Source organism: Phaethon lepturus, unplaced genomic scaffold (genome assembly GCF_000687285.1).
Source record: "Phaethon lepturus isolate BGI_N335 unplaced genomic scaffold, ASM68728v1 scaffold18239, whole genome shotgun sequence".
Taxonomy (NCBI): domain Eukaryota; kingdom Metazoa; phylum Chordata; class Aves; order Phaethontiformes; family Phaethontidae; genus Phaethon; species Phaethon lepturus.
The window spans coordinates 1-23,680 of NW_010561437.1; the positions used below are offsets into that span (position 1 = coordinate 1).

The 23,680-nt window shown below is 37.3% G+C and overlaps 1 protein-coding gene across 1 annotated transcript; it reads right to left on the reverse strand.

The window, feature by feature from the left end:
• Positions 1-2,704: 2,704 nt before the first annotated feature.
• Positions 2,705-23,165, reverse strand: LOC104626162 (solute carrier family 12 member 2-like). Its single transcript, XM_010294012.1, has 10 exons — positions 23,007-23,165; positions 18,229-18,348; positions 16,176-16,251; positions 15,467-15,562; positions 13,490-13,629; positions 11,809-11,919; positions 8,700-8,808; positions 8,150-8,277; positions 7,978-8,062; positions 2,705-2,859 (listed from the first exon to the last, which is right to left on the reverse strand). Exons 1-10 carry the CDS (start codon positions 23,163-23,165, stop codon positions 2,705-2,707), a joined length of 1,179 nt encoding a protein of 392 aa, XP_010292314.1.
• Positions 23,166-23,680: the final 515 nt, after the last annotated feature.

Below are 23,680 nucleotides of genomic sequence, written 5' to 3' on the forward strand. Positions count from 1 at the left end.
CCTGCACTTGGCCTTGTTCAACCTCATGAGGCTTACATGGGCCCACTTCTCAAGCTTGTCTTGATTATGTAGTAAGGATTGCTCTGTTGCCACTGGTGTGGTGAGATAGATACCTAGTTGATAATGGACTCAGTGTAGGCTTGGTATTTACTCTTTAGACAGTTTCTTACACTTCAAATATTTGGGAAAATGAAGTATTATATTTTGACTACAGTTTCAGCTGTTTTGTCCAGCCATTGTGGAGTAGAAAAAAATGCCACAAAAAAGAAGCAGCAGCTTCTTTAAATGTAGATTTTTTTTTTATAAGAATATGGACAAAGCATTGCTCACTTCTCCCTTCCCCTAACATTTTTCAAATGTTTTATGGCTGCCTTCCTTTGTAGGAGAAATGTTTTAGCAGAACTTTTACACTGTTTCTAGAGTAGAGTTTCATGCTACTTTCAACTTGCATGCAAAGTTGACCAAGTTCTGCATTAAAATTATCTAAAGGTATAACTTATCCTAGGGAAGTTCCAGGCTGAGGCTACAGAGCTCAAATCAAGTTTCTGAAGTTGCTCTTCTACAAGGTGACAGTCTGGGCACAGAAATGTCACTGACACTGAGCAAAGAAGTGTCTGAAGCCTGTGAGGACCTGCAATTCATTTGTGTTGACTACAACAGAAACTAAAGAGGGTCTTACTATGCAAGCCTGACTAAGCCTGTCTCACCAATGTTAAGTTTTATAGCATCATCTAAGCTTTCCACAGGTAAATCATACTACAAGTCATTCATTTGCTGCCCAAACACACTCAAAACCTGAGCTGCCTAAGCACTAACTTCAAATCAATTCTTTGTGCTGCATTCAGTTCTTCTAGCAAAGTGTACCAAAGTGATAAAGTCATAAGGTTGTGCACACAAGTAAGGTGGCACTCTGACCTCAGAACCTGCATGCTTACAAGCTCTAAGACAAATACAACAATTTTCACTCACTTTAGGGATTTATTTATGTTTGTGAAGTATTTGTTCTGAGTTATTTAATCTACAGAAAGAAGTTATGTTTGTATGAAGATCTTGAGGGGTACACAAGCTTGGAGCCTCCCTGGCCCATGCCTTGCATATAAAAAAAACCCTCTCCTTACAGCTACTACTCACAGCTACTAAGTTGAGGGCAGTTCAGTTAGAAAATGGACAACAGTTTATCCATAGGTAGGCAGCCTCTCACACAAACGATTTCCTTCTAACCTCTTCTGAGAAGATAGAATCAGACTCTTCAGAGATGCACAGCAAAAGCTGTGAGGATGATCGGAAAAACAAGCAAGGGAATTCCAACGGGTATTAGAAAAACAAAATTCCACAGAGAAAGTGGGTAAGCATTGCAACAGGTTGCCCAGAGATGCTATGCAGTTTCTACAATGAAGTTTTTAAAAGCCCAACAAAAAGGGCGGCGTAAGAGGCACTGCATTCCCTGTGCAGCCCCTGGCCTTGAAAGTGACTTTTCCCATTCAGAACCCACTAGTTTTTCCACAGAGAGAAGCAAGAATAATTTGGGAGACAGAAGTACTCTTTAGACCAAATGCTAAGAAACTAGAACATTAATGACTAACTTACTAGAAGCACAAGCAACATTTATGGTAAACAACCTCACCAAAGTTACGACTTAAAGAGAGAGATACAATCAGAGGAAACCTGTTCCACACTATTCTCAGCTGTACATTTGATGATATACTGGGTTCTTTCAAGCTTAAACAAATTAAGCAAGTTATCAGATTTTGCACAAGAGCAATTCTGAAGTGTTTCAAAATATGGACTTTGTCTAAACCAGAACAAAGCAACACCAAAGAGATACTCAAATTATTCCACTAGAATGGTCTGCACTGCAACATTAATTCAGCATGTACAAAATAGGTTTCTTGATGAGCTTTGCAGGTAAGGCTGTCAGCCTAACACAGAAATAGTACATGTAAGGAGTACATGTACCACATGTATTTCTGATCAAAACCCATATGCCAGACACCTTCTTCATTAATGGATTTCAGCTTGATCTCTAGCCAACTTTTTGTACACCTATTAGAAAAATTTAGGGCAAAGATGAACTACCATATAAAGCAAGTTTAAGTCTATTGCCATTAAATAGGTTTTCCATTGTTTCTTTCAATCCATTACCAATAGTTCATGGACACCCCAATTACCTGTGAAGTATAAATTGAGGACTATGAATTACCCATTGACTTTTAGAGAATTTTTAAATACAGTAACATCAGGTTTTACGAAAATCCACAACGTTGTTACCACTAAAGAGAATACTGTGACAAATATGTAAAACAGCCTTAAAAAGTCAGCATATTTTCTAAGAAACTTAAAAAATTAAGGAACAAGTTCTACCTATGATTACTATGAATCACTATTGAACAATGAGTACTTCTATCCACATGACTGAATGATGACATTCAGATATCTAAAAAGACAAAGTTGTAGTCACACCCCCTAACCTAAGCAGAAGTTTACTCAGATGAAGAGTAAATATTTATACCACCTGTGTATGAACATCCAGAAGTTTTTAACATAGTTACATTGTTCTTCTACATATTAGCTAGTGTACCACTTAAATATTCCAGATAAATCTTATATTTATGGAGATAGGCATTTTTAGCCTATGATTTTTCTTCATATGCAATTCAAAACCACAACAAGCACAACAGCAAATAAACAGATTTAGGAAGAAGTTTTATACCTGGAAATTGTTCATCAGCCCATACTGACACCCTGTCTGACAGGAGGAGAAATCATAGTTTAATTTGCAAGCTGCAGCAGTGCAATTTGTCAGCTCAGTGACAATGGTGTTGTTAACGTTCCCTGTGGCATCTCGAACAACACAAGAACCTAGAGTGGACACAATTACAAAAAAGGCATTAACGACTGAACCTGAACTTAAGGACATGAGTCAAGCTCAATTCCCTTTTTATGTAAGTGTATTCTCACAGAGCAACGTTAAAATATGGTATTTATATTTTTAATACATTTCAGTAATAAGCACATCTTCACTGTGAAGAACAAATACAAACAAGCAAACTAATTGCTCTCTTGCCTGAGATGATCTTCAGTTTTTGAAGAAATCTGAGTCCAATACAAAATTTTTCGCACAGAGGAAAACAATGTCAATAGACTTGCAAAAGTTTAACAGCACAATTTTATCTCAAGGTATTATTTCTCTGAATCATGAGTTTCCATGTAGCATTTAATTGAAATTAGTATTATGCACTATCACTTGATTTTATTTTTTGCCGATTTTCCTAGAGGAATGCTTTTTTGTAGCATATGTACAGATTTATGTAGACAGGTGTGCATAGTGTTGCAGTTATTTCTTTTCCAGTCAATATGGCTCAGACATTCCAAAAAAGTAGTTTGTCATGAAAGCCTGTTGCAAGCCATCTTCCAAAGCTTAAGCAAGCCACCTCCTATGTGATTGTGGTATTTTAAGTTGGTTTCCAGGTGAAAAACAAGTCCACACAGTCCCATTCCTGCCATTTTTTGGTAAGTAAGTTTATCACGTAAAATGCTGTCTTCAATTTATCTATGATTATTTGTAATTTCACTGGTCAAAAAAATGCTGAAGACATAGCATTTCAGCCCTTAACTACTAAGAAAAGCTAAAAAGTACTAAAAAGCCCATAAGTGATCTACTTCACGGTTTTTTGTCTCAGAACAAAAACTAGAGCAGACTAAGTATTATTTAACAATCTATAGCTTAATAGTTGAGGTAGTCAAATTGTTTGGACACCAGCAAGTATTTCCAGGAACAGGAATTAATTAAAGAGTGGGGAAGAGAAGAGGGAAATCTATAGAGCAGTAGCAGTAGAATTCCGTTAATTTGGTTTTCTAGAAACTTGAATGACAAAGAGGTTCCAGGGACAGAACCACGTGACTGCTGAGGACCTGAATTACTTAATTGCAATATAAGGAGGTCACAGATGTGCTGCAAGCTTAAGTTTAAGTTTCTCCAGTGACAATTCCTGTTATTTATGTAATTTGTCTCTCTGTCACTGGGAAAATGAACTCCTAAATACCTATATCATATTTAGATAGCTTCTGAGCCATTAGAACTTGAATAACAGTCCACAATAACATGCAGTCATGGTAGGCAGACATTAGTTAATCCTTCCACTTTTCAGATTTATTTTTCAGTTACTTAAGCCCAATTGGCTAAATTTCATTAAGAGTTTACTATACTGATCACCTGTCATGCTTTTCTTGTGGGTATGTGGGCATGGGGTTTTTTGTTGCTGCTGTTCTGTTTTCTCACAGAGAGCTTTTAATTCCGTTTAAAAAGTTTCTTCTCCACTACACAAGTATTTGCTCCAGCCATTCAAGCAATATGTGATGGATGTAACAATATACTTACTAGTTGAACTATCTGTAGTTGGTAATACATTTTTGTTGGTAATACATTGCAGTGACAGACCCATTAAGTTGAGCAACCCATTAAATAGCTACAGTGCACTATCATAGCTCTCCTTTTCCTCATTCCCTTTTTCATAGTTCAGATCCAAATGGGATGGCAAGTCGTTCACACACGAAGTCAAAGTATGACAGAAAAGGACAGTGGCACTATGAACAAACTTCATGTAAGCCTTACTTGTAAGTGAACGCAGAACAGAAGCCAGCTGGGCAGGCTCCATTCTCAGCAGAAGATATTTAGATATAAGTAAGGATCCAGACATTTTATTTAACTCTCATTCAGAAAAGTTTTATTTATTCATAAGATTCTGGCAACATTTTCCCTAAGAACCTCTAGGTCTCCTTTCCTGTGAAAACAGGATTTCATCTTTTTATTGGCATTTATGAGCATGTTCCTGCTAAAGTCAAACAAAGTTTTGCCATGCTATAAGCCTGAGGAGCTTAACAGATCATGTATATCATGTATATCCTAACTACATGGAACAAGCAAGAATTCCAGAGATACTACTCTGAGTCCTTCAGATTACAGTTGAGATTGCTTAACTTCTCCAGTGCTACAAGCAGCTACTGTTAGGCTCTCATTAATTAGTTTTACTTCCCTGTGTACAGAAAGCATGTCTTAACCCTACTCAGAAGTTTGGGATTTTTATTAGAGCTTCCCTTGTTTTTAAAGCAATAAATGTTGTTCTTCGAAATATGCCTTTCAAGAATTTTGATGTAAAAGTTGCTATCTTCATCCTGCCACCTGCACATCTGCATTAGTCCTTTGCTAAAATATGAAACTGCACACCTCCTCACAGCTGTTATTTTTTAAATAGGCTGCCTAGCTCTAGCAGTAAGACTCACAGTTTTCCTCTACTCACCCTCTTATTTACTACAGAGCATGCAAATACTGAGCGAAATTCCGAACATCATCTTCAGACACGACTACTCAGTGACATTTACTAGGCCCTTCAAAATTTTAATGCCTTGCTTATTACTACTCTGGAAACTTACAGTAGGGAATAGTGTGTGGGAAAAGGAATGAAAGTATTTGTATTTGTCAGACTTCTGATCCAAAGCCTCAAAAAAGGTAAATTTCACTCATAACATAATCTCTGACTTCTGCAATAGCACTGGCCTTTTCTAACTAGCAGCATTCTGTCAGTTATAACAGGCAACTAAGGCAGGACGTTTCTGATGCATTAAACAATTTCATGTTCAGTTGGTTTTGCAAACTGTTCCTTTCGCAATACAAAAAATTAATTTTTTAATATTTGAAAGATGATCAAAGTAGTCCATTACCAAATGAATATTAATAAGCATTTTGCTCTCATGTGGGTTCAAGTTCTAAAGTATTCAAATTTGATAGCAGAGGTCTATGCGGTCAATCTAATTAGGAAATAAGCATAGGTCATTATGCTGCATAAAGCACAATCACTACAGAGCAACTATTTGGCAAAGCTACAGTACAATGTTAGCCAACAGAGGCAGACTAGCAAGATTGGTATCTTTGGAAAGGAAGTATCATTAGTGGTAAGATCAATGGTACTCTTACGAATGAGAATTTCATTCAAAAGGATGAAGCACAGCTAAGATAGGGCAAGGTTTTTCATATAAGAAAATTGATTACTGCTGCCAGAAACTTACTTATGTGACACAGAATCACAGAATGGTAGCGGTTGGAAGGGACCTCTGAAGATCATCTGGTCCAACCCCCCTGCCAAGGCAGGATCACCTAGGGCAGGTTGCACAGGAACGTGTCCAGTCAGGTTTTGGAGGCCTCCAGAGAAGGAGGCTCCACAACCTCTCTGGGTAGCCTCTTCCAGTGCTCCATAACCCTCACAGTGAAGAAGTTTTTCCTCATGTTGAGGTGGAACTTCTGTGCTGCAGTTTATGACCACTGCCCCTCGTCCTATCACTGGGCACTACTGAAAAGAGACTGGCTCCATCCTCCTGACAGCCATCCTTCAGATATTTATAGAGATTGATAAGGTCCCCTCTCAGCCTTCTCTTCTCCAGACTGAAGAGCCCCAGGCCTCAGCCTTTTCTCATATGAGAGATGTTCCAGTCCCTTAATCATCTTCATAGCCCTCTGTTGGACTCTCTCCAAAAGTTCCCTCTCTTGAACTAGGGAGCCCAGAACTGGACACAATACTCCAGATGAGGCCTCATCAGGGCAGAGTAGAGGGGGAGGATAACCTCTCTCAACCTGCTGGTCACACTCTTCTTAATGCACCCCAGGATACCATTGGCCCTCTTGGCCACCAGGGTGCATTGCTGTCCCATGGATAACTTATTGTCTACCACGACTCCAAGGTCCTTCTTCATGGAGCTGCTTTCCAGCAGGTCAACCACACCTGTACTGGTGCATGGGGCTGTTCCTCCCCAGGTGCAGAACTCTACACTTGTCCTTGTTAAATTTCATGACGTTTCCCTCTGCCCAACTCTCCAGTCTGTCCAGATCCCGTTGAATGGCAGCACAGCCTGCTGGTGTATCAGCTACTCCTCCCTGTTTTGTAACATCAGCAAACTTACTGAGGGTACATTCCAACCCTTCATCTAGGTCCTTGATGAAGATGTTGAACAAAACCAGACCCAGTACTGATCCCTGAGGAACATCACTAGATACAGGCCTCCAACTCAACTCTGCACCGCTGACCACAACCCTTTGAACTCTGTTGCTTAGTCAGTTCTCGATCCATCTCATCCAACCCATACTTCCTGAGCTTCACTATGAGGATGTTTTAGGAGACAGTGTCAAAAGCCTTACTGAAGTCAAGGTAAACTACATCCACTGCTCTCCCTTCATCTACCCAGCTAGTCACTCCATCACAGAAGACACAAATAAAAACATTTCCAATCGTAGGGAAGAAATATGCAAGATATGATTACAAACTTATGTTCTTAAGGTTACTAGAATAGAATTATTTTATGGGTGGGAAAAATCTGGTTAACCATTCATGCTCTGAGCAAAACTCATATAGAGAGCACCAAACGGCACGGCAACTTCTACAGAGAATTTCAAGCCACTTTGCTGTGGGGAAGACCAGGAAGAGAGCCTCTTTCCACATGAAAATAAAACTACAGACAATGTTTCTCAACATGACAACACTTCTGCAAGTGGGCTGGCCAGATGAAGCTCTCTCTCTACTGGGAGAGATTCACTTCAGGTAAGTAGATGACTACATCATCTTCAAACCAATAGAGGTTTTGTTCAATAAGTATTTTCTGAAAACACATTATTCTAATCCAGGGATTATCCCACTGCTAAATTGTAGATCTTTTACCATAAGTAACTGCAACAAATGAGGAAACATCCATATGAAGTCTTTCATCATCTTTTGTCTGAAGCAATGAGTAGTCTTAAACTAATTTTAGGAAATTATAAAACCAGCTGAAAGCTGAACCTCCAACAATACAAGTTAGAAACCTCTGGATATTACTTTCTCATGCATGAAGTCAATTACATAATGACTTTACATAATGAATTATACAAACCGTACCAAAACACACCCTCAGAATGAATGTGAAAGGATAAAGTTAAAAACATTCTCTATTTACCTACAGACACTGCAATTCCTACATAAACCAATGTAGTAATGAAGATGGCCAACAGCGTTCCTTTAGGTATGGCTGACTGAGGATCCTGAAAGAAAAAAGTCAGTGGACAGTGACGACAGAGATAAATGTACACTCAGTGTTTGTGAACAATATTTGCTAATTCACTACTCACCGCAAGATCACCTGAGATATTTGCACCAGCAAGTATGCCAGTTGCAGCAGGGAAGAAAATAGCAAATACAGAAAAGAAAGTTTCCTCCTGTCGGAAATCTGGTCCAAAATTCTCCATAAATATTTCAGCTGTAGAAAAAGATGTAAGTCTATCAATATTCATATAGAAGCTGCAGTATTAGCCCATTACCCATTATTAGTTCCATGAAAAAGCTGAAAGTCACAGCTGTATGATCTTCTTAAAATTAAGCATAGAACATTTAAGTCACCACTTCAACTCAAAATAAAAGTTACAGTAAACTTAAACAGCCTTTAAAACTACAAAAAGTACTTACACAGTATCATCCTGCTTTTTTAAATGTAATGGAATTGGTATTAAGCAGGCAGGACAAGTTTTGGCCCAATAGCTTTAAGGAACAAAACTGCACAATTTTGAAAGAATCAGGAAAAAAAAAAATCTCTATATAGTTCAAACACAACTATAAGCTATTTTAGATGTTTAAATTAATTACGACAGCATGTCTCCTCTTTGCAAAGCTGTTCCAACATACCTTTATAACCAAAGAAACCTTTAGGCTTCTTGTTATCCAAAGGAATAAATGTTCCTATGACAAAGTCTCCAATAGCAAGTATGAGGATCACCAGTAAGACTATCTGTGCCTGAAACATAACGATTGCAGTCAGACAAAAGAATTTGCTCAGTTTCAAGCTTCAATGATGTGTTCTAAAAGGTAAATATTTACTTGATTCCAAATTTAGTTTAGTCTTCTCAATTTCTTTTCCACAAACAAACAAGGCAAGCTGGAGAGAACACCAATCAGTATGTTTAATAAAGAAACAGAATTTGTAAATTTAACACCCATTCGAACCATACCCCTCAAAGTTATACTTCCAAAGACAAAATACTTAAAAGAACTATTTTTTCTATCAGCCATCTAGAAGGAATGGATTTGAGTAAATTGGGAGAAATTCACAAGAAAAAGCTAAATGCACACAAATTCTAGGAGGATTGCCTTATTAACCGTGATCATAATACTCTGCCTTATACATTAGTATACAATATTTGCTTTACTAAGAATTTTATTACATTAGGAATCAAACTGCTTTTTTTTGCTATTTTATGCAACGGAGTAGATTATTATGTTCTCATGTTCTCAACCCTTATTTATGAAATGAAATTGCAGATTACCACAATTACTTTTTAATTTCTAGTTTTATTGAGACTTTTTTCATTACAACCTACATTTTCAGACACTATTCAATAAATCCATTATAAACCCTACACTTGGAACAAGAAGTACTTTAAGTCATCCAGCGCCTCAGAAGTGTGACTAAAGATAAATCTAGGCATTTAAGAAATGGTTCAGGTTTTACATTTAAATAAGCAACTACATGGCCCTGTTATCTTTTGTGTTACTTGATTCCTTATAAAGGCATATGCCAGTGGCTCGGAGGAAGCTATTAGTAGTTTGATTTTTTCCAGGCTTTTAATACGCAATTAAGAACTTAATTAATTAATCAGAACCTAGTACGAAATAGTACTGTGGCATTGCTGATTGTTACAAGCAAAGTTTTCAGTTCACATAGCCTTGCAAAAAAACAGGGTAGTACAGCGATAGAGTATGACAGCAAAGAGCAGAGTTAGAAGACCACCTGAAGAAACCAGTTTGTGCATCACATTTAGATCTCTCCTTTGCCCAGTCTAGAGAATAGGTGAGAGGTGTAAGGATGCAGCCAAGTGCTTACAGAAGTCTTCAATAAGCCCAGAGGCTTCAACATGAAATTACCACAGAGTAATTGCCACAGGTGGATTTACTCAGTAACAAACCTAGGCTTCTCCCTGAAGCTAAGAGCATTTTCTGAATGAGCTTTTAAGACTTCAATGCAAGGAGTTGAGCAGTAACAGATCACAAACTCTGAAAAGTCATTTCTTAAGCAGGCTTCTCTGGAATACCAGTCTCTCTTAGCTTTTAGATCTACTTCAAAGGCATTATTATACATTCCACTTGTCCCATTTTCCAGTGCATTCTCCAAGTCACAGGGAAGGCATAGGAGAACATCATAGATACTTTAATCAAAAGGCAAGTATTAGTGTTTTGCTATGCTAAGCTCTACATTAACCCACATGAAGTGCCTGTTTGACAGGTTCTGTTGCTAACCATCACTCCTACCTGCCTCCTTCCATGATGCAGAAACCAAGCCAACAAGCCTTGATTTTTGCATTGAGCACAGGATTTTTGAAAGCTACCCATTTCCTAATAAGGATGATGCTGAAGTGGTACCACAGTTTGGGTTTGATATAGAAACATTAAACAGCGGTATTTCTATGGAACCTATTTTTACAGAATTGCTCACACTACAGAGCAAAAGCAAGATATTTCTACTGACTTTAAGTGACAGTGGCCAGACGATTAATAACTAATTCATTCAAAGGAAAAACTAAGTGTTTGAGATTAAGGAGCACAGTATTGTTCAAAATTGGCTGCATAAAGATACCATTACAAACTAAGTTACAGACAGCGAAAGAACTACCTGAAAAAGGCAAATAATTTTTACAGAAGTGTGCTGTTTGATTTAAAAGTACATGCCAAAGTCAATTTCTGTAGATTCTTTTCTCCCTGTGGTAGATCCAAGTAATATACCTGATCTTCACTTCCTTCTTCTACAATCCTTATTTCTAGGGCTGGAAACAACACTAAGAAAAAACCCTCTCTCATTTCAATTATGAATATCATCATCATCTTGATGCAGGATCATAAGAAACTGTTATAACATTTACACAAAGAACCTCCTTCAGTTGGCTCTCACTGCAGAAAATAGGAGCTATTGTGAACCAAGTATCAAAAGAGAAGGGGGACCAACTGAGCACACTATGGACAGATACTCAGGAAAGAGCCTACCAGGTACAGGAAACAGTGAGCAAGCTACACTGCCTAGTAATGCAGAGCAGAAAACCAATAAGGCAACCTCTATATTAAGGTATCCTAGGATCTTTATGTATTTGTTTCCACAATCAGAGTTGACCTAAGACCATGGAGCCACAACAAGATGAGGAAAGTAGGTTCCCCCTCCTACACATTCATCACCATCAGTGTTCGTAACACTTCTCAATGCTGGGCCTAGTGATTGCATTGCACCGTCTGGCTGTTTCCAAGTGAAAACAAAACCAGAAGAGAGCAGAAGGGAAGCTAAGAATATTGGTTTTGAGTTAGCAGAAACTACATAACTTTAGACTGGCTTCAGCTCCAGCCTATATTTTCCATCCACAGAGCTCATCTGAAGTTCCCAGTGAGGGAAAATTCCCACGATAATGCCCTTACCTTTTCTTGTTGTGATGTAGTTGCCCAGAAGAAGGTATTACCATTGACCTACTTGATAGTGTCACCAAGAGTAGATCATGTTGGTTTTTAGGTTCTCATAGATGCTTAAGCTTCCAGTGGAGCAAAGTGCTCCAAGGTGTGAAATGCTGTCCAGACCTGCACACACTAGTGCTAGACAGAGAGATACTATATAAAAACTGCCCACTGACTGACTTCTAACATACCATGCATGCAATACTGAGTGCACTAAATACATTAAAAATAAATCAAAACAGATGAGGTAGAAAGTGGAATCAAAATTATAAAGCAGAGAATAAAAGAAAAGATGATAGTTCCTTACTTTTGCTTCCCATTCCATTCCAGCAACGGAAATACCCAGCAATATAACCACTGTGATAGCCCCTATGATTCTGATATCATTCATTTCATCAACCATCAACGTTCCATTTTCCTAACAAAAAAAAGAAAGTCATATACTTTATCAAGTATTTCTCTTCCCTACTGCAGAATAGCATTTTATTGACTGTAATTTATTAATAGAGTTAACCTCTATACCACAAATTTACTCATTTTAAATTATCTGTATGGACACAATTAATTTGTTTTTTGCCTTGTTTTAAATCACTGAATCTTCTAAACAGCAATGATCATTCCTGTTCATAACCTATGCCCACAGAGAATGGGCTGTCTTCACTTGCCAGAGAATTAGATTAATCAGCAAGGCAACTGCTACCATCTCGCACCTACGCATGAATATTACCTGTTGTTCACTATTACTCTTAATTCTTTTCATGTATTCTAAACTTCTTCCCATCTACAAAGAGTATGGTTGAGTTCCTCTCAATATTACATATAACCAAAAAATCCCACAGACAAATAATACTTGGTTGTGTTTAACTTAAGGAATTGTTTTTAATAAGCAGAAGTCCTTTGAAAATGAGCTTAATATAAACGACTAGCACTTAGAAGAAACAGTTCACTAATAAGAATCTCAGCAGTAACAACTTACAATTCTGCATTATGTATCTGTACTGCCTCTCTTCTCAACAGCCAACTTGGACTTTACCACAAATGTATACGTTTTGTTTTTTCAAGATGGATAACAATGTGGGAAGTTTCCATTTGACAGCAATTATAATTTCTTTTTTTACCAAAAAGCTACTGAATTACAGTAGTACTGTACTGATATATCAGTAGTAACCTTGAACCTCATTCCACGTCTTTGAACTGGTCAGGCCAACCCTCGGTATCAATACACGCTGGGGGATGAAGGGATTGAGAGAAGCCGTGCCAAGGACTTGGGGGTGCTGGGGAATGCAAAGCCAGACATGAGACAACAATGTACGCTCACAGCCCAGAAGGCCAACCGTATCCTGGGCTGCATCCAAAGCAGTGTGGCCAGCAGTTCAAGGGAGGTGATTCTGCCCCTCTACTCCACTCTGGTGAGACCCCACCTGCCGTACTGCATCCAGCTCTGGAGCCCTCAGCACAGGAAAGACATGTGTGTGAGTCCAGAGGAGGCCACAAAAATGATCAGAGCGGTGGAACAGCTCTCTTATGAGGGCAGGCTGAGAGAGTTGGGGTCGTTCAGCCTAGAGAACAGAAGGCTCCAGGAGGACCTTATTATAGCCTTCCAGTACTTAAAGGGGGTTATAATAAAGATGAGGACAGACTTTTTAGCAGGGCCTGTTGCGATAGCACAAGAGATGCTGGTTTTAACCTAGAAGAGGGTAGATTCAGATTGTATATAAGGAAGAAATTTTTCACAATGAGGGTGGTGAGGCACTGGAACAGATTGCCCAGAGAGGTTGTACATGCACCATCCCTGGAAACATTCAAGCGGGGGCTTTGAGCAACCTGATCTAGTTGAATATGTCCTTGCTTATAGCCAGGAAGGGTTGAACTAGATGACCTTTAAAGGTCCCTTCCAACCCAAAACATTTTATGATTCTATGATTAGATGACAGCTTGAACCTGCATAAAGGACGGTGTAATCAATGTAACAACTATCATCCATATACCTTGAGCAACTCCACAACTGTCTCTGCAAAGCCAACAACATACATTGCTACTGCAACAGCATTAGCAAATGCAAAAATCAATCCTATGGCACCACCAAACTCTGGCCCCAGACTTCTGGAAATTAAGTAATATGCTCCTCCTGAAAGAAAAAGACCAAAAAAAACACTACATGAAAGAGCCTAAGAATAGACAGTCATCAGCAATTTAAAGTTTACACGAACAAGACGTTAGTTATTCTTGCATCTCCTCTGATGTATTAGAAAACTCAAACCTCAGTATTTTAAGGACAGGCATGCTGAAGATTCAGGAATACATTTCAAGTTTTTAAGAAAAGACATCAGTTGGAAGTAATCCCTGACTCATGCACCACATCATATTATTCAGCTATGCAAACAGTTCTACGGTTAAAAAACAAATGGTAAAGCACAAGCAGCCGTTACTACTGGGCTTCTTATTTCAAACTACTCAAACCATTTGTGCTTAGTTCTACTATTATACGTTTTCATCAGCTATGGCTCAAGAAATTGGCAAAATAGACTGTAATAAATCCACTCAAGTTTCAAACCTCCATGACCTGTTTCTTAAAGCTCTGTTGTCAAGGGAATTTTGTGCCCTCCAACAGGACTCTCAAAACAATCACATGGCCACTCTATTTTTCAGAACCTATGTTTTGTATTTTTGAGCTTGACAAATACAACATCTCAAACTGCATATGATAAATGGAAAATAGAGTCTCTACAGCATTAAGGAAGAGTAAAATTAAAAAAAAAAAATAGCAAAGGCACATTCCTCCAATTTAAGGCTAAGCTTTCTAGAAGCAACAAAATCCTCCAAGCTCCAGCCTGTTGTAATTGAGTGCACATTAAAAATTTGCAACAGGAAATCCTTAATTACACTGCATTACAGCTCTTGTGCAAAACATATGTAGGTACACAGCTTTGACATACTTTGCAAACGAGAATGCTAACATTAAAAACAAAACATTACTGTAATGTAAGATTTTCATAGGAACAACTGTGAATTTATTCTACGGTTCTTCCTGTTCAGCAGTTAAAATTTTCTAACAAAGTATTATTTTGCAAGAGCGACTCTAAATAAAAAAATGGTTCTCATAAGAACAGGAAAATCCAATACGTATAATACAATTTAAAAAAAACAGGAAAGGCATTTAGAAACCAAGCTTGACATAAAGCTAAGATTCATAGCTGATCCTTCCTGTTGGGTCTGCTTACTGTGTGATAGTGAGGTTTTTCTCTTCATTCTCAGTTAAGAGAATTTTATAAGCTTCTGTTTTAATTCCACCACATTTTCTACAACAGTAACAGTCTTGTAATGTCATGAAGTAGTCTGAACATGTCAAAGACATCAACCACTTACCAAACTATTTTGTAGAAATTGCTCACAACAGTATATAAACCATAAAAGAGAATGAAAATCATCACCCTCAGGAAAGCTGGAGATAATCAAGAGTTTGTAGAGTTTCTTTTGTGTATTAAAAAAATCACAATAGAACAAAAATATCTTTTTGTATGCTCTCATACAGATATAGCTTATCATTTTATAGGATGTATTTTTTCATCAATAAGTTTTATTTCAGGACATGAACACATAAAAGGATACACGCACACTCTTAACCAACCAGTGCAAATGCAGGTGATTATTAAGACCCTACTCATTCCCGGGTATGAGTCTCCAAAAAATTAAAAATAGATAATGTTTCTTCCACAGTGGAAGAGCCACTAGTCAAACCAAATTAATAGGCTAATTACAGACTTTTCATTACTTACATGACTGTTTAGTCAAATACAGAACATAGGGAAGACTCTGCACTTCAAAAAACTAACTCTTGTCTACATTCCATCCATACTGTTTTTTCCCTAATGCTAAAAAATTGGAAAATAAATTAGAGGTTACATACTTAAGGTGTATGCTTCAGAGTGATGAAAGCTTTACAAGCTTTATGAAAGTAGATTTACCTCCTCTTACAAACCCATTTGTGGCTATTGCTGAAGTAGACAGTCCTGTAATAGTTGTCACAACAGTGGCCATTCCAATAACCAAGACAGACAGACCTTATGGAAAAAGAGAGGGGAAAAAAAGCTGTAAGTCCACCAGTATTAAAATGTAGAAATCTTCAGCATAACTTGGTTTAAAGAATTAGCCTTATAAATACAAGACAATTTTACTCTGTGTGGTCCCGTACAGACAAGCAAAAGGCTTCTTCACTTCCCTTTTTGTACAGAGAAGTTTCCAGGATGCAAACTGGACAAAAATGTTGTCTTTGATCAGAAGGGTAAAAGCTGTATCCTAGAGCTTCTATGAAACGCATGCCTTTTGCAGATGAGAGATTTTCTGCAGTTCAGTACTAAGTTAAGACTTTGAAGAACATTGGTTTTACACTACACAGTTTATACGCAGATTTTAATACCCAGAGATCAAAAGTTTACCTCCACAGTTCACTGAAGACTTACAAATGTCAACTTTAAATTACATACCTTGTAGCTAAATGAAAAAGTCTAAGTAACGTCATACTGCTTAAAGTTTTGATAAAGATAAATTACCTTAAAAACTGGCAATATTAAGGTCATTTTCCATGCCTGTTTAAAGTGTAAGCTCAGGATTAACAAGTCTTTTGGATCACATTTAAAAGTCACTGAAATACAATTATAGTGTTAGTACACATACCTATTCCAGCTTGTCCTACAATCCATGATAGTCTGATGAAGAGCATCACACCCCAAATATTTAACATACATCGTACCTAAGGTAAAACAGAAATTTTACATGGGTTAGGTCTTACATCTGCAGTCATTTCCACTAATTCTTCATTTCAGTTTTTAATGTTGAAGTTATCTTGCAGTCTTTCCTCACAACTTTTCAAATTGTTTCAGAATAAAACTTCTAATTAGACAAGTTTAGATTTGATTAAGAAGAATAAAAAGATGAAAATAAATATGATTAAAAAGTTACTACCTTAGACATAAAGTTACAACACTTCAGTATCTGACACTTGTAGTATGTCTTGACCAAACAATAAAAATAAATTTAGACCCCAACCTCTAGGATCCAAAGTTCATACTACAGAATACACGACTGAAAATAACATTGTGAGGTCTACAATGATTGAGGTCTACAACACAAATTCACATCTCCCCCAAAAAATGCACTAAAGCAATATCCTACTAATTTTTTTTTTTTCAGAAGCAAACAATGCCCACACCTTCCCACTCCTAGAACTTTTGTATCTGAAAACACAGCTGCACACTAACAGGATCAGGGATTGGGGTGGTGGGTGGTTTTTTTTTTTTATCCTTCTATTTTAAACTCTTAGTTCTCAATAAAATAGAATTTGCACTGTACAGGATTTAGACAGAAGACTAACAGCAGGTCTTAGGTGTCTCTTATCTAAAGCATACAATATCAATACTACAAAAAGTTTATCTGGTCATTATGACTAGAAGGGAGACAAGAACCTCTCCAAATCACAAAAGTAAAAAAGTTTTCAAAGATTTAAAGAGTCTTTTGCAAAATGTAAATCACTTGAGCTGGAAATATTCACCCAGGTGGCTTATGCCTACTAGGAAATACTAACTGCAACTTTCAAACCACTGAAAAAGAAGGTATCATCCTCCTTGAAACTTTTAAATAGACTTTGGAAGAAAATGGTCAGCAACATTTATCCCATAACTCTTCAATACTCAGAACTGCTGCTCACAAAAATAGTCCAATACAGTAACTGGGTTTGGAGAAATTCAAAGTCAGCTTGATACCAGCTTTAAAATTAAAAACTCTGTCCTTGGTCAAGGTACATCAACAAAAGTCCGTAATACCTGTTTCACAGTTACCACAGGCACTCTCCTTCTCCCAAGGTAGAAAATATGGCTACTTCAAGACTTGTAAGGAAGCTGCTAATACACAGTGGAAGTTTATTGAACTAAAGTTAGATATTCTGAATGCTCAAGCTCAGTATGTTTTAACTAATTGCATTTGCAGCCATAACTATAAATTCTTATAGCTTTGGAAAGTATGTATTCATCATGGTTTCTCTTTGACAAAATATTAAAAATAAATTAATATGTGCTTGTAATAAAATCCCCCACATCACCCTTAATTTTTCACAACTCCAAATGGGGGCAGATTCTGTTTTTTTCCACCATGACTATATTGTATTTAGTGTTAAGACTTCCACAGCTTAGGATAAGATAACTTTTTGTAACGGATTCAACAAAATTTGAGCACTTTGACACTATCCTGGTCAAGTTTTGCCACATACAGGTAGGTACTCTCCTCAACACAGTATTTTTTACTTCTCTGAATATAAATAAATAAAAATCAAGTTTTCTAACACTTCAGTCCACAACCTTCCAGATCCAAAGTGAACAGACATTAAGTTATTCTCTCCATTTGCATTTGTCTTTGTCACTTAAGATTCATATGTAATTTTTCTAATACATATGAATAGTTACACATTATTTTCCCTTCCTGGAAATTATGCAACTTCAAAACTTGTGCTAAGGAACCATGACCCCTTCAAAACTTGAAGTCCTGAAGATTTACTCCCTTACAATTCAATACAAGTAAGAGCAACCCTTCCTAAAATTATGGCATTTTTCACATCTCTCATACATATAATCTTTTCTTTATATAGAGCTAACACAATACTTCCCAAAAAAAAAAGAAAAAGATTATTAGAAAGATCATATCTGTAAGAAACTGAAGTACAATATATCAAACTTACCAATACGCCTTTTATCCAGCCAAATTTGACCACCCCTTTGCTATCAGGTGTGTAAGTGGCAGCTGCTTCCCCAGCTGGTGTGCCTTCCTCACCATTTGCATAGCCATCTTCAAAGGGCTCCTTGGGAAAAAAAAAAGTTTAGATTTTATGTCATTAATTGAGTAGAAAGGGCATTTGATACACATGTTGTAAAAACCCCCATCTACTTGTGCAAACAGAAAAATTAAAGAATTAAAGGATGACACAGCAGAATTTTTAAGCTTTATGTTCCTTGCATGAGGCACATCTTTCAGATTTCAAGGAATATAAAACAAACTTACACAAAGGTATTCTGCTTCAGTTAGAGCAAACTGTTAGCAGTCAGAGTAATAAATACTTTTAAAAATCAGTTCTACAGCTCTATGAAACAAATACCTGGTCTTTTAGAAAAAGAGCTAAACTATTTCAAATGCAGTAGCTTCTACAGAACAGGAAGTTTTGCTTCTTAATCTGAAAGTGTATACTATTCTAACACAAGTTACTGGTCTCAGCTTATAGCATTTCCTGTAGTTCAGACTTAGCTGTTATTAGATCAGTTTTTCAGGAAATAAATTATTCACTTCCCTGCAAACTATTCCACTATTCATTGTAAGGTGATCCTGCTAGAAAGGAGGGTGGGAGAGTGGCATGTCAGGGGGAAGGAGGCAAGAGAACTCTCTGCCCAAACATACTTCCCTGTTAAAAAGGGAGGGATGACAGGTGCAGAAATCATCAGTCCTATGGATAAAGACTAACTTGTGGCTTTTCTTTACAATTCAACTTACAGTGCAGAAATCTTAACTGTCCTCTATATATTAAAAATATATGTGTACACACACTTGTTGCATGCTTGCTTTTCAAGAGGCAGTTTTGTTTTGCCAAGCCAGGCAAACACCTAGACATTTAAACTCAACTTAAATAGTTACTACACTCTTTATGTATATGTACATATATATGTACATATATTACTACATATATATGTAGTAATACACTACACGTGCTGTAAGAAATCCGCAGGAAGCACTCTAAGCAAAGTATGTTAGTTATCCAAGGCAACAAGTATAAAGAATGAATATACTAGAAAGACCCTGAATACCATTCAGAGAACACTATTCAACAAACCAGCTTAAGCAGTATTTGTGAAACAGCCTACATCCCAGAGCGCTTAGAAAACATTTAAGTGATTAGAGGTTCAATCCCAATGAGGTGAAGGGCAAAACTCCTGTCCTGGTTTTGGCTGGGATGGAGTTAATTGTCTTCCTAGTAGCTGGTATAGTGCTGTGTTTTGGATTTAGTATGAGAATAATGTTGATAACAACTAAAACATCAGTGTGTTAAGTAGTGCTTACATTAGTCAAGGATTTATCAGTGTCTCATGCTGGGAGGGGGCACAGCCAGGACAGCTGACCCAAATTGGCCAAAGGGGTATTCCATACCATATGATGTCATGATCTATATATAAACTGGAGGGAGTTGGCCACATGTGCCATGGCTCAGGAACTGGCTGGGCATTGGTCAGTAAGTGGTGAGCAACTGTACTGTGCATCACTTGTATTTTCTTTTATGAGTATTATTACTATTTTCTCTACCCTTGCTGTCCTATTAAACTGTCTTTATGTCAATCCACAGATTTTACCTTTTGTGGGTTTGGGGTTTTTTTTCTGAATTGCCTCCTCATTCCACTGGGGGCAGGGGGAGGAGTAAGAGAGCAACTGCATGGTGCTTAGCTGCCAGCTGGGGTTAAACCACAACAGCTCCCACTTGCTAAATAGGACACAAAATAGACTAGATACAAATTATGCTTTCAAGAGTATGTTCTGTGCTGAACGGACACAGTAAGAAAGTTCAATGTGAGATACTTTATTGAATTCCTCCTCATACATTAATGAGTCCAGAGGAAATATTTATAGAACTGCCACTTATGGTGTCATCCATATCCCCTTACCATCAGCAGTAAACATACAAACAGATTAAAAAAATAAAAATCACATTATGTCAACTTTATTCAGAAGTCATTAGCACAGACTTCTGTCAGTGCTTCTGTCACTGACTCTGCATTATGCAGTTCTCATAAAAAGAGGTGTACCTACAACAGTTCTGGAGATACTGTATGGTAGATGTTTTCCACCAGTAGGCAGAATCATGATCAGTTTGCAGATCACTACCTTTAACAGATAGTTTTCTTAAATATTTTCTTGTTTCTGGAAGAGACTGGAAAAAAACTAGATATATATTTTATATGTATATAACACATATATGTGTGTGTACGTATCTATATATAATGTGCTACATTATATACATTAAACAGAGGACAAAAGAAATTTAACTGGGAATTAAGACAGTTTGCTGAAATGCAGGTCTTCTGGATAGAACAGAACAATGGCTGTAACTTCTTGAGAGGTTTGCACAACCTTTGACCAGATGAATCTATTGATTTGCTGATTATTTGTATTCAGACACTCAAACCAAATCAAGTAAGAAGTGGTGTGTGATCCATTCAGAGTGTTAAGAAGAACAGTGAGGACAAAAAACAGAATTACCATGCTGCTACATTTAAGATTTTACATAGAATTACCTCTAGCACCTCTATGTCAAGAACTAGAACAATAATAAATTAGTTTTAATTTAATACATATAGCTACAAGACACTCATTTACTGAGGCTATGCTGACCTGCCTGAAACAGGACTGAGGAAATGGAAAGCCCTCCAGTTGGGCTCCTCACCAAACTCAGACACACCTGAAGCTCACGACAGAAAAGAATGACCTTAATACTGCCCTGTTCCCATACCCTTGAGAACTCATCCTTCAGATGACTTTCCTAGAAATGTAAGAATAAGCTTCAAATCTCTTTCTAGGTATTAATGTCTCCCTCATCATATGCTGCTGTTTCCAGCAGCACTTACCACAAGTTTCTCCCTGCTTCTCCCCCAGACAATGGGGGGATGTGTGTGTGTAAAAAAAAAAAAGATACATTGAAACAAAGGACAAATTAATAAAGATGTTCACAACCACAGCAACAAAACCTCCAACCAAGTATGCAACAACATACTTGTATATTATTATTCCTTCATATAAAATCTATTCTTGTTTTTCCATAGAAAAGCATCACATTATACTTGCAACAAACTCAATTTTAAAGCATTGCATAAAATGACTCCCATTTACATCATCTAAGCAGTTTTTATGCTTTAGCCAGAAAACTGCCAACATTTTATAACATCATCTGCTTTTACAAAAAGGCATGTCATGTCTCTAATAAGAAACAATTAAATTGTTCTTTGCAAAGACTGGTCAGGGAAGATCAAGGAAGGGCTAGAAGAAATCTGTATCTTCATGTGCTAAAATACTGAAACATTGTATGCAACTGAAGTAGTTAATGCTGTAATACTGAGTCACAACACTTTTTCTTTTCAACAAGCTAGAAGTTTTCATTTATTGCACATTTAGGTTTTAAGAGGACGTGGAGAATATCCTAGAATCTTGTGTAAGAGGCAATTATATACTTCAGCATATGACCATGGCTGGGCAAGTACTGGTAGAACCTGCACACATCAACAAGGTGACCTCCAGAGGTCACTTCCAACCTCAACCATCACAAGATCGCTACACATTCTATTATTTGCTCAAATAAGCCCATTGCTCAGCCTGTTGTATTCTGGGAAGGAGGCAGTGGCTCACAACTGATTATTTTGAGTTATCAGTTACCAGATCAGCTCCAAGATATGCACACTATGAACACAAGAAAGTTTTGTTCTGTGTGTCTTGTCTCTCCACACTATGCAATATTTCTTAGGAAAATATTTTGAAGCACAGGCAAAATGTAATAACTGAAAGGTTACTGCTGGTTATCAGCGCTAGTGGGTGCCTGATAAAGCACCAGTGAGACCAGATATTACAAAGTGTGGGCACAAAAGAATTCCATTACACAAGGCTCCAAGCTCAGCCTGTTAATGCAAGATTAAGAAAGCACCACTGTGGTCTCAGCTGTAAATAAAGCAGGCGTAGTATTTTTCATGCTTCTGCTCATGAGGAAACAATGGTTCTACTCAAGTCACATACTGAATGGAGAAAAATGCACTAGCGCTACTTTAGAGCAGCAATACATGTACGATAAGATCTTCATAAACAGTAAACAACACTAACACACTGTTGATTTGGAGGGGGTGTAACAAAAGGGGAAAGAAAAGAGAAGGTTTTAGCATCTCAGATTAGAAATGCTCTTACAAACACAACTTTTTAATCAAAATGGTGTCTTTTATCTAATCAGTCCAAAGAACACACAGTTATGGTGTTCACTTGCACTATAAAAGAAAAATTAGATACATTTACATGTTGACAATTCTATCACACACTGATAAGAAATTCAGCAGAGAAACAGTTAAATTCTGTTCCTACACAAATTCCCATTGCTGTATCACAGTGCACTGAAAAATACAGATAATCTACTATTTCATCTCCAGTACTGGATCATAACAATAAGTTATTTGTGCCAATTGTGAATAGCCTCCACATTTATTAGAAGTGGATTAGTAATGAGAAAATACTTGTTAGCCAGAAAAGATCCAAGATTTTTCACACACAACTTGAAATACACTGGTGCATGGAAAATTTCTCATTGGTAAAAACTGCTATTTAGTTTTACTGAGAATTCTTGATAGTGCTGTTATGTCATGCAGCACATTTATTTGTGGTGAACTTATCTAGATACCATCTTAAAGGCAACATATTTATGCTATGAAGAACTGTACCAGGTGGTACCAAAATAAATCCATATGAACTCTTCTGCTCTTGCTTCTTTTCAAGTATCACAACATGGAAGCCCCAAGGAAAAGACAGGACAACCAGCAAGTTTGTATCTAAGACTACACCGTTGTTCTTCCGCAGACCGCTTTCTTTGCAGTCTGCCTGGTTTGGCATGTCCCAAGTAGTAAGTAACTTGTTTAGCTAATCCTTCCTATTGCCATTGTTCTTGTGCAAAGAGAGGAGGCCAAAGAAGTATCTGAGACTAGAGCATTTAATTGCTCTTTTTCCACCTCTCAAGTTTGACTAGTTATGGGTTTAGTACATGTCAAGATAGTACAGGCTTCTCTTCATACAAATTCCTTAGAAAGGCTTCACAACAGTAGCTTTTTCTTGTCTTAGTAGGATACAGTACTGAAGATGTTTTAACTAGCTAATACTATCAAAATGTTACAGAAAACCAAGAGCCCCATCTTTTCAAGCCCAAATTTCTGCAAGGAAATATAAAAATGGCATTCCAGTATATTTAATCAAGATAACAGCTGCTTACATTTAAAACTGCTTTGTACTTATATATTCTGATACTCAGTACGGTGCTGTCATTTAACGTGCTTACTGAGGACAGGAAATAAGGGAAGCTGCCCAAGAACCATCTTTCACCAACAAAGGTACCAACAGAACAATTCTGTACA

What these genes read in the sequence shown, in the direction of transcription:
- LOC104626162 (XM_010294012.1), bottom strand. Translation starts at nt 23,165, where the DNA reads ATGCCAAACCAGGCAGACTGCAAAGAAAGCGGTCTGCGGAAGAACAAC. An exon ending in AAATGGGTTTGTAAGAGGAG is followed by an intron (nt 13,630 to 15,466) that starts GTAAATCTACTT and finishes TTTTTCTTTCAG; the next exon opens with GAGGAGCATATTACTTAATT. An exon ending in CAGTTGTGGAGTTGCTCAAG is followed by an intron (nt 11,920 to 13,489) that starts GTATATGGATGA and finishes TTTTTTTGTTAG; the next exon opens with GAAAATGGAACGTTGATGGT.